Here is a 12,397-nt window from a genome sequence, read left to right on the forward strand (position 1 = left end):
CAAAAGAAACAAATGAATGTTCTTTGGTCCCGCTTGGATTTACTGTGTGTCCAAGAATGGTCATGGCGGTAGAGATGGTTTGTGGTACTGTACAGTATGTATAAGGGCATCAGTAATATATATATATATATATATATATATATATATATATATATATATATATATATATATATATATATATATATATATATATATATATATATATATATATATATATATACACACATATATAATATATATATAATTGACAAGCTGAATCCAAAACAAATACAGCACAGAAACATGACTAATATTCCTTAAAACACAAGACAAAATATTTCAGGAAGTAAATGGTATCACAGGAATGGGGCACAGGCCAAGTGTTGCGACTTTAATACAATGTGTTGGCGTCATGGGGAAAGAGAGAGAGATACAGCATGTGTTTCATCCTACTCACATTTCTAAACTTGTCTGTGTCGGTCCAACCTAGCCAAGTGATAAGAACGGATCTGGTTTATATGAAGGTACTTACACACAATTTTGCTCTCTGTGACAAGGCCAACAAAAGTGCTTAAACTCCCTGGACAATATTAACATTGGGAGAGGAGAACCGTGAGAAAGAATTCTCAAAGAATATTAAATCAAATCAAATCAAATCGAAGCAGCTGACATAAAAAAAACCCTGTAAGGTTGCCTGGTTTTGTATTTTAGTAGGGCAGCAGGCCTGCTCAATTAATCAAAAATGTTCATTCTATCTTGCAAAACTTGGTGATTAATTCATATACAGTACGTACCTTATTTCAGACATGCAAAAGTGTCACTTTTCAGCTACAGTCACCTTTTTGAACCCAAATAGGGCAATTGTGTGACACCTGACCCGAAAGAAAACAACATGTTGTCACCTTTTTCACCTCAAGGCTGTTTGCATGCCTGTTATTTGGTCAGTTGTTTCACAATGCCCTTGTCTCCTCACCTTTACACATAGTTTTATGTTTAACCAGAACACCGTACAACCAATCTCCCCATCCATCAGGGTCACAAAGGAACAATAAAATCATGGCCTCTGTGATGGTAACCTTATGGTACCGATAAGCACAATGAGCAACCTAAAGACATTAAGAAAACAGTAAAAACGTACTTTTCAACCAAATATCATCGTTCACCAATAATCATGATGACGAATTGTGACTACAATAATAAGACAGTCAGTATTATTTTAGACATTTGCTCAAACATACAGCACTTGTCTTACTTCCATGTTCCATGTAAAGAAGTTTACCCAGTCATGTTTTTACCATTTACTCAATATTGCAAAAATACCTGGAAAAAATCAAGACCTGGAAAAAATTATGCATACTTTTGTCTCTTCCCGTCTTGACTACTGTAATGGACTCTATACTACCTTGAGCCGTTCCTCTATTCATCGACTACAACTAGTACAGAATGCGGCTGCCAGAATTCTTACTAACACCAATCGCAGAGCACATATAACACCGGTGTTGGCCGCACTTCACTGGCTGACCATTAAGTCCAGAATAGATTTAGAAAATCCTTTGAATAACTTTTAAAGTATTACATGGGCTGGCCCCACTTTATATCACTGACTTACTGCACTCAAAGCCCCAATGTGAGATCTCTCAGGTCTTCTGACAAAGACCTTCTGGACCTACCCGCGACCAGACTCAAAACTAAGGGTGACCGGGCTTTGCAGTGGTTGCTCCTACACTGTGGAACGCTCTACCCTTGGCGATGAAAAATACTGAGTCAGTTGACGGTTTCTAAGAGCTTGTTAAAAACACACTTGGTCTGTAAGCATTTTCTCTTATGAAGTTTTTTCCTGACTCACTAAATGTTTTGCTTTAATTCTTATTTTATTCTTATTTTAAAACTTTATTTTGTTATTGCTCTTATGTGCTTTGTTTTAACTTGATTGCTTTATATTGTTGTCCATTGTACAGCACCGTGTAACATTGTTTTGAAAGATGCTTTATAAATAAAATGTACTTACTTACTTAAGAGTCAATATCAATATGTGTGCGCATTCAGGACCACTCATAGTATGCTAAATGCTATGCTGCCACAGAACAGTTAAATCTTACAAAATCTGGTCCTCCTTGCTCATAAATAGATGAACAAAAGCATGAGTCATACTTTTGGAAAAATATTTTTACGATTTTGGCGCTCTTCCGTCTATGCTAATTGAATAATTTTTGCCACATGGAATAAGTGGCACTCATTCCCCAAAATGGTACACAAACGTACAGTATAGGTCTCAATATGTTGATCTTCTGAGAACTGGTACGATGCTTCTTATTGTGCACACGTGCATGAATGCTGACTGGTATTTCATACCCATCATGCCGTTACTGAATGGACATTCTTTTATACAAGTCTTGAATCTGTTTCAAATTAGCGAGCTTCCTCCAGAGTGGAAGTGCGGCAGTTGTGTTTAGATGCTGACATTTGAAGTACGCCACAAAAATCACGCAGGACATTGAAAACCAGAGTCACCAGAAATGAAGTGTTTGTGCGTTTTATGACGCATGGGAGCAAAAGTTTTGTCTGGCTCGTAAATGTGCTTTCGCCAAAGCTCATAAAACTGGTATGTGTTTGTTGCCTCCCTAACTTGGCGCTCAGGGGGCAGCAGGTCCTCCGTCCTGCCTGCGCTGTGATAAAGAATAGACACATAGAGGATGTATTCTTACTTTCTCTCACAAGTCATGCATCAGGTATCAAACATATCTGTTGTAAACTAATGGCCTTAGCTTTGGTTACATTGGTCGTATAACATGGCCATTTAACAGCACTGAGATAGAACAGTTATAGTTTCTGTTCATTTACTTTACAAAACTATAATTCATTTGGGTTACTTACTTAGACCCATTAAATACATTCTCACTATTATTCATTCCCAGGAAACACATTCACTTTATAAAAACACATTTCTGTCTAACCATACAACCATACTTACTTACTTACTGTTATTTTTTTAAGCAAAACTAATACAAATGTCTTTTGTTCTTTAGGCAATATAACCTTGTTTGTTCATTTGTATTTTTTGGTTAAAATATTAAACTTCTATATGCTGATAGTAGTCATTGCTATAGAGGGTTTGATCAGAAACTCTCCAGATCTTTAATAAACGGAAAATAAACATTCCCAAAGCATCCGTTTTCTCCTTATTGGCCTATAAATGTAAATTGTAAATGTCTAGCATTCAAAACCAGCTATATTTCTAATGCTCTGGAACCCTTTCTACTAGTAAGTTATAACTATCCTTGTATTTGTTTATATGGAGCTTGGGTGAGTTTACTGGGGTCAGCTGCACAGAGGCCGGCCGTGAATACCTTTTTAAACGCTTATTTCCAAAATATATAAAACATATCTATTGTTTATGAGTATTATGTTATACAAAAGGCAGTTTTCTTTCACATTATTGGAAAGTCCACCGTATTAAATATATTGCCCTCATGCCCTGTCTTTAGCTTAATCCGCCAGTAAATGCCAAACACTGTACACTGTTATTGCTTTCAGAATCAGAATCAGAATCAGTTTTATTGTCACATCACAGGTTTACAAAGTAAAAAAGTGGGTGAAATTCATTTTAGTGCAGCTTAATAAAAAACAACACCACAGCAGCCGTAACAGTGGACTGGCACGAAATGATGACATGATACAAGGCGGCAACTTCGTTGCCTCTCAATGAAACATGAACAACAAACATAACCATATACCACAATGGCGCTAAACGATCCCTCTTAAGAAGAGTTTTGGACGGGAAGCGGGGGTGGGATAGAATGGGGGTACACAGGCAAAAAAAAACACTGCGCGCACGCTATGCTCCCAAAAGGGAGCAGAGCGTCCAAGGAGCAAAAAATACACCAGGGGGTGGACTGGGGAAGGGAGCAGGACAGATAGGAGCAGGGGGGGGGGGTTGCGAAGGCATGTAGTGCAGACATGTGTGTGTGTGTGTGTGTGTGTGTGTGTGTATGTGGAACTCTGTGACATGTCCTTGGGCTTTCACCCATTTCAGAGCAGTCTCTAGCTGATGGCAGAGCTTATCGCATGTTGTTGTTTTGCGATAGCAGCGAATTAGGGCTGCGTGAGACGTCCTTGAATGGCTTCCGAACCAAAGTCATAACACCAGGTGTCCATGAGGGGGGAGCTGGTCGAGGGGGGGGTGGGTTCTTGGTATGGGTACGGTTCTGGGGAGGGGGGGGAGGGGGGGGGTGGGCATCTACTCCTCTGCATTTCGCTGGGTGAAAAAGTCCAGTTTTTTTGGCTTGGGGGGGGTCCAAATCGATCCTAAAAAATCCAAACCAGACAATTTATCTAGTCTTTTTCCAAATGTGGGCCTTCCAGTCTGTCCATGCCCGCTCTGATCATGGTCAAATAGCCTTGCAGTGCGGTTATGTCGGCGCGAAGAACACCGGCTCGCTCAGCGGCACCTCTGGCTTCGACCTCCGCACGTGCCATGATCTTGTCTAGCTTCGTGTCCAAACCACGGACCCTTTCGTTGTTGTTGTCCACCTCGTGCCTCAGTTCAGTGATGTTGCCCAACTTTAGTGATGTTGCCCAACTTCAATTCATACCAATGACTAACTGTTCTCTCGTCACATTGTGGTGTTTTATGCTACGGTAGTTAATAGTACGTTACTGTGGGTGACTTTGTTTTTGCCCTACTATTTGGTGGTTATGATTTTCTTTTTCATTTTTACAGTGTTTACTAAGCAAAATTGTTTAAAGCATACATTTTAAGGATACTAATGTCGGAAATGAGCCTATATTTGTCAACCATTTACTTAAGTTGACTGTAGCACTACTACCTCGCAGACTTGAGATTTCTTTGGAATAGGGGCTGTGCCCACAAAGTATTTTTTGAGCGGTGGAGTGGATATCATGTCCAGAACCCTTCTTACAATGGTGTGTTAACACATATGTTGCTCCAACCCTCCAACCTGCTATATTCATCGTGGAGCTGTATGCTCTTAAAGGCAGACATAATAATTAATATATCACCCTTAATAAGTGAGTTGTGGTCCCAATGTAAGCTCCAGGCGGCTTAAGCCAGAAGCTGTGCCTGGCATGAGAGCTGACAGGTGGGGAGGAGATATACAGTGACTCTTTGTCCATCTCTAGAAGCTTGTCCGTAAATGATCAATACATATAAATAGGCCACGACGACAGCACGCAGTTGCTCAATTTCACATCCTCAACTGCTTGTTTAAAACTTTGTTATCAATATTCACCACTTAACATACAGTTATATTTAATTATGTTTCTGTTTTTGCTTGTGATTGCTTATGGCAAGGAGAGGAGGGCTGGATCATAGTTTTCCACTTAATCTCACCTCTTCCTTATTTTGATTTATCAGTCAAAAAAGTGAATGATGTGCAACGCTTCTCCCAAAAGTTGAACTATATTCTACTCTAGGCGCTCCGCCAAACAATGCTGGACGCAGAGAGTGCTGAAATGTGAGGCATGGTGCTGGAAAGATGAATGCTCCTAGCGGGACTTACAATAGAATAGATGGCAGAAAGTTATTATTTATGTTGACACTGCCCTTACTGTATTTACTGCCATGACCCTTTCCCAAACCCTGCTGTGGGTAAAAAGCACTTTTGAACTTCCTCCTTAATAATAACCTGTAGGCCCATTGTGACAGCAGGTCATAAAGAAGAAAAGAAAAGAAGGTAATTCAAAGAAAAGGCTTTTGCTATTAGACATGCATCAGTGAAGTAAGCTCTCACCACATGGCAGACAACCAGGTCTGTCATTAGAGGTTACACCACATGCTTTTGTTACAGGATGGTTCCACATAGCTTGTGATTTAAAAAAACAACATGAGTGATATGAGAAACCTAGAAGCTTGGTGCTAAGTTCCACTAAAAACTAGCTGACAGCAATTTGGGATTTTCTTTTGTACATGTCCATGTTTGTATGACCGACTTTCCATTAGTAACCACAGCAACTCTAGTGTCCCTACTGTGGGCATGTTGTAATAGGCAAACTTTCTGAAAAAAATAGGCTGTCATTCAGTGAAAATAGCAGCGGCTATTTTTGCTATTTGATGTATACATAACAAAGCATATTGGGCTTACAGTATGTGGTCAAATTCACCTCAAATGAAGCTGGCGTCGGGGATGATGATGATAATGGCATTGATGAAGTTTCTGCTTTTTTCCCCCAGCTGACAGATACTGGTAAAGCAGCCAAGGGTGGTATTGCTGTGGGACACTTGGTTCTGTCCATCGATGGCATCGCTACCGACGGCATGAACCACCTGGAGGCCCAGAATAAGATTAAGAACTGCACCGGCGACCTCAGCCTCACCCTACAGAAGTAAGAGAGGAGCTGACAGTTTGGCTCACACGCACGCACGCACGCACGCACGCACGCACGCACGCACGCACGCACGCACGCACGCACGCACGCACGCACGCACGCACACACGCACGCACACAGAGGCACACAGGCACACTGTGTACTGTACATGATATACAGTACCACTTCTCCTGAGTGTCATCGCAAAAAGCTTTGGAGATATTTGCAGCAGCAGTTATTTACAATACTTATGAGCCTGAGGAAGGCTGAAATGTATGGAATGCCAGAGGATCAGAAGCCTGAAAAGAGTGCATTTTAGTTAGATTAGACATAGAAAGTTGACATTTTACATTGTGAGTGTGATGATTTACTGGAAACAAAGTCTTATGCACCCCTGATCGGCTCAGAGACGGGCGCATAGGCAGGGATCAACACCGTCTGCACTTGCACAATAGGAACACTTTTATTTAAGCAACGTTTCGGTCACATAGACCTTCTTCAGGCATCTCATGATTTAAAATGATTTAATACCACAGGGTTTAACCAATGATACAGACACATTCACTTGGCAAAGATTTTACATGTGAACTGCATATACAGGTTGTGCAGTCACTGAGACCATTAATCTCCATGACAACACGAAAACATCTCCAAACCAGCCTGCATCCCCCTCACAAACAACCCTCTCAACAACCATAACATGCTGTACTGTAAAAGAGCCCAGATGTCCCCCATTCAGGCATATGTTCACTGTTGTTGTAGGAGTTCATCTTCTCTAACACGCTACTCCACCATTAGTTCTGGTCGATCCCCCATTCCCTAAGGACATCTGGAAGTGAAAAGTGACTGATATGACTAAGGGAGAGGATCGCACATGTGGACCACCCCTGTTCCCCAAGGCCCTACACTACGCTGGCTGGAGATGCCCTGATTTAAATGATCACAACTCGTTTTCTTACAGTGTGTGTAAGACATTCGGAGAGAGAGAGAGAGAGAGAGAGAGAGAGAGAGAGAGAGAGAGAGAGAGAGAGAGAGAGAGAGAGAGAGAGAGAGAGAGAGAGAGAGAGAGAGAGAGAGAGAGAGAGAGAGAGAGAGGATTTATTATAGCAGTTTTCTTGTGGTCATGTGGTTTGAATTGTCTGGTCATTTTTAGGTTCCGCCAAATTTAGAAGGACTTTTCTTTGGCTTTAGTATTTATTTGGTATGACAATTACAACTTGACACAGGGGCCCTGGTGAAGATGACTGCATAGCATGCAGATTCCACGCAGCTTCACACATAAAAATACCTCAAACTTCTACAAACCTAACCCACAACTGTGAACTTTGTCAGTCAAAGAGTGACTTTTTTACTAAAGCATGCAAGACAAGCTCCCAAAGTGCAAAGACAAATCTGTCAAAAATGGCTTATATTGGCCCGGACCGTACCTTAGCGGTCCGGGCACCTAGGCTCTAAAGTAGCCTGACAGTGCCTTGCGGGTTCGAGTCCCTTTCCCGATGATCTTTACTGCATCTCTCTTCCTGTTTCCTGTCCATCTCCACTTTCCACTATAAATAAAGGCAGAAAAGCCAAAAGAATGTCTTTAAAAAACGAGTATGGCTTATATAGAGGCTGCTGGTTGTAGTGCCTATTTAGTAGTAGACTTTAGTAGTCTAATTTAATTAATTTAATTGGACCCCTTGTAGAGGGGTAAACGTCAGCAGAGAGATTTCTGGAATTGATATTGGGAAAACTGAAAATAGAATCTCATTGTTTGCTGATGCCTACAGCTGTGTGTGTGTGTGTGTGTGTGTGTGTGTGTGTGTGTGTGTGTGTGTGCGTGTGCGTGTGCGTGTGCGTGTGTGGAGTTGAAGAGAGAGATCTACAGTCTTGTTTTTTATGAGAGAAACAGTTCTTAGGATAACAGGGCTAAAGAACAGATACCTAACATTAGAGTGCAAGGCCAATGTTTTCAAGACAACCAGAACCAAACAGCAAACCAATTTTCCATGACAACAATGTGGAGATTCCACAACCGTGGGAGCAGTGCTGGGGCTGGAATTATTTTTGCATGGTTCACACTTTAAAGCCCATTCAAACACGTAGTAGGTGGATTTCAAGGTTCAGAGCACTGGCAGCACATTGAGCTGCCATAATGTTGCAGGTCATCGCCTGCAACATTATTCCATGAATAAACAGTTATTTAATCTATTTGTTGCATTTGAGTGGGCGTCCGTAGCTTAGTGGGTAGAGACTAGAGAGACCATCTCGTAATGAGTTAAGGTCACCAGTTTGCTTCCTGGCCCGCCCATCTCGGAAGTGTTCCTGAGCAAGACACCACTTAACCCGTAACACCCCAAACTCTGATAGTTAGCATCTTATCCATTTGGCTTTGGCACATGCAAGTACTGTAAAATACTCCATCATTTCCTTCCCAGTCTAAGTAAAAACAAACAAACAAAAGTTAAAACTAACAAGCTAAGCTGAGCTGACAAGTGAACAATGAGCAACCATGAGTGGCAATGGCAGTTGCAATATTTTATTTCATTTGCATAATGCTCACCATTCATTCATTTTGTACAAATTCATTCAGCTTTGTACTGTGTATAGCATGAGAATGGACCCAAACTGACTGATAATGCTGAGGGTTTACAAATTGAGAACGTAACCACCACACCCTTTGCTTATTATAGTTTGTCCACCCCAAGACTTCTTGAAAACAGATGTTTAAAAATATCTAGAAAATCCCAATAAATCCGGCATCTATGTAATCTTTAATGAAAACCTAATGTGCGGCGTGTGACGACCACTTTTGATTGGACATGCTTGATTGATTTCACGCAACTGAAACATTCCATCTGCAACATTCTCAACAGCTTTAAAACATCACGCTACATTTGTATTATTGCTCACTAATCTTTCCATTGCTCATGGTTTTATCAAATGCATCATTGACCAGGACAAGAAATGGTGGCTGTTCATTTGAAATGGAGGACGTTTGTTTTCAGTTATTTCATCAGGGTGCTTATAAGACCCGCCAAGTGCCGTTGCAATTGAATAACTCTCATGTAAGGGTGAGCTTGTTTCTGGGAACCCGTTAGAGGCTTATCTGTTCTGCATTGCACCGTGCTTTGTGGGAGACATCAGCCCCTTGAGTGGGTTGAATCCCTCCCTACTGCAAACACATGGGATGGCTTGTTTCATTAAGTGGCATCATTATCATATTATGGTCTCTGTGACTAGGCGGGCCATCCAGGGCTAGCTGACCCCACTTTCTTCTTCAATTGGAACGCAGTGTGTTGCCGCAGATAGACGCCAATCCCTCCTGTCTTTACAATATGTGTTAATATCAGTTTATGGATGTGCTGTGTGGCATTCATTGGTGTTGGATAAAGGAAGACAGACAGAGTAATGCCTAGGTCAACATCTGGACTTTAATGGGTGTACATGTGTAATGGAAAGAAACAATCTGTTCCACCGTTTCGGTTCAGTTTTTATAGGCATCTCTGTCTCCTTTGGCCTTTTCCCTTCTGCATGCTCCTTCTGATTGGGTTTGTCAGCGGGTCAGATAGCAAAAGGAATGATACCAGTGGAAAGAAGATATGGAGAAATGCTTTTGGCGTGTCGTGTGTGTGTGTGTGTGTGCGTGTGCGTGTGCATGTGCGTGGCGTGCATGTGCGTGTGCGCGCGCGTGTGTGTGTATTGCACGTGTCTGTGAGACAGTTTGTTATGTCTTTTCCAAATAAAGGGATGATTTAGGGGAAAGGATGGGGGGGGGCTACAGATGTGAGAAAGAGAGAGAGAGAAAATGAAAGAATTAAAATGGGAAAAAATAGCAATGTAACAGTGTGTATTAAAGACACTTGTATAATTTGTAATTTAAACTGGTTTGATGCCAGTGTCGATGTATCCACGAAAGTGTTTTACTTGCAGAATTTAACCACCCTATACTCTTTTTTTAGATGTATTTGGGGCTTTTTATGCCTTTATTATAGATAGGACAGTAGGCTGACAGGAAAAGGGCAGAGAGATGGGGAGTGACACGCAGGAAAGGCCGCTGGGATCGGGACTCAACCCGCGATGCGCTGTCAGGCTACATTGTAGCCTATAGGTGCCCGGACCGCTACGCCAGCGATCCGGGCCACCCTATACTTCATTGACCAGAGTCCGGGGTCTATACTTGGTGCCCTCCTTTTCCCCTCTACACTATTTTTGGTGAATGTTCACCTATTTTGCATGCCCATAATAGGGAGGTTCATATGGTTAAACCACTTTAAATGCATTAGTCCAGAAGATAAGAACTCAATTCGAAGAGCATTGCAGAGGCATACCTCAAACATATATTTATATTATACATGCCTTATATGCTTTGCAGGAGTACTTCATCTCAATAAACTATATTTAGCCATGCAGTGTAGCAACAAGTGTTTGGCTACACTACAAAACAGTTGTGTAAAATAAATGATATGGCCGTATCGCTGTGTCACAGTATGACGGAGACCTTTGAGGGGAGATCAGCATTACATTCTCTGTGTAACCCAGTAGAGGAGTTATGAAATATACATGCAAACTAAATTATTACATTACTTATAAGGTGACCTAATGCATCTATGAAATCACTGTTATACAAAAAATAGTCATTGATAACCAGTATACATTACCAATGAGGCAATATACTGTAGGCTGGTGATGCTCTGATTTGAAGAGTTCCTTTTTTGTTTCACAAATAACTACAATAAGTACAATTTTCCATTATATGCTTCTATTAATTCACCAAATCTCTGCCCGCCAAATATCTGTGGCGGGCGTAACTCGCAAATCATCCGACTAAACGGTCTCAAACCTGGTGTGTGTTATGGCCCCGAGTAGTGTGCCGTTGAATGCCAATTCGGACAGACCAACGGTTTTCAAGAGCCGAAAAAACATGAATATCTACAGTATATCTGTCTGAACGCGGGTCTGAGGAGGGCGCATACATTCCCAGTGTGGGAAGTTGTATGCATCGGCTTCCCTGATTGGCCAACCCGACCCATCAGCTTAACTGATTGGCCAAGGTTCACATAACGTTTGTGCAGAGAAAGAGGGATGAAAACACAGCTGGATGGACATTGAGAGTGAACAAAGAGGAAAAAGGAAGGATAAAGGGAGAGGATTGAGAAAAGGATAGGACAGGACAGGAAGGAATGATGGGTACACAATAAAATCAACAATGTTAATATACCCATTTATAACTCAGGATTTTACAGTGTACAGAATGGAAGGATTGGCAGAGTTTGAAGCGAGGGATGAGAAGAAATGAAAACAAATGGGGGATAAAGAAAGATTATGAGAGAGAAAAGAGGGGACATTTTTCCTTGGTGCTTAATGGCATCCCCCTGGAACACACAGTGTAATCATGACGTTTCAACAGTTTAATTATACTCTTAAGCAATATGATTATCCTCTTTCCACGCACTTCAAACCGTTAAACTGCTCATTTCAACCAATCACGTTGTCTTTCTACAACACTGCCCTTGTATTTTTCACTGTTACGCAATTCCACTGCCAATGTCTGCTTAAATGCTCTATTCCCCATAGTCAGGTCTATTAGAAACCCATTGGACTATTTACTGTGTGTGTGTGTGTGTGTGTGTGTGTGTGTGTGTGTGTGTGTGTGTGTGTGTGTGTGTGTGTGTGTGTGTGTGTGCGTTCGTGTTTTATGGGTTTTATGATCTTGGCTTGATGGGATAGCTAAACTGTTTTGTTGAAGTGAAGAGGTACAGGCTCTAACAAACGTGCGTTTCTTTTGCAAAACCTTAAACACACTTGACCTCTCATGCTTGCGCACACACCCAACACATTCAGCAATACACAGAACATTGCATACGTACAACACACACAGAAAGGGAGAGAGAGCGAGAGAAACTAGATGGATCTAATGGGCAATCACGCAAACGTGCAAGGTTATGAAAAAGCTTTAGTTGTTGTGCTAAGATAATTGGTTCCACTTCTCTCCCCTCTTTATCGCAGGGCAGATCTCACCCAGTTGAAAGCAGCCCAAAGAGGGTAATTACACTGTTTGACAAGCCTGTTCTTTACAAGGAAGAGCCTCAGTGGTAGAGTAATCACAGAGTAC

General features: G+C 41.5%; 1 protein-coding gene across 1 annotated transcript in view; it reads left to right on the forward strand.

Moving 5' to 3' along the window:
• The window catches only part of pdlim5a (PDZ and LIM domain 5a), an 88,672-nt gene that overhangs the window by 17,258 nt on the left and 59,017 nt on the right, over positions 1-12,397 (forward strand). The window contains exon 3 of the mRNA XM_080432330.1: positions 6,170-6,321. Coding sequence (XP_080288456.1) covers positions 6,170-6,321 — 152 coding nt within the window. The remainder of the gene's footprint in view (positions 1-6,169; positions 6,322-12,397) is intronic.

This window comes from Gymnoscopelus braueri (assembly GCF_963280865.1).
Source record: "Gymnoscopelus braueri genome assembly, chromosome: 7".
Classification (NCBI taxonomy): Eukaryota; Metazoa; Chordata; class Actinopteri; order Myctophiformes; family Myctophidae; genus Gymnoscopelus; species Gymnoscopelus braueri.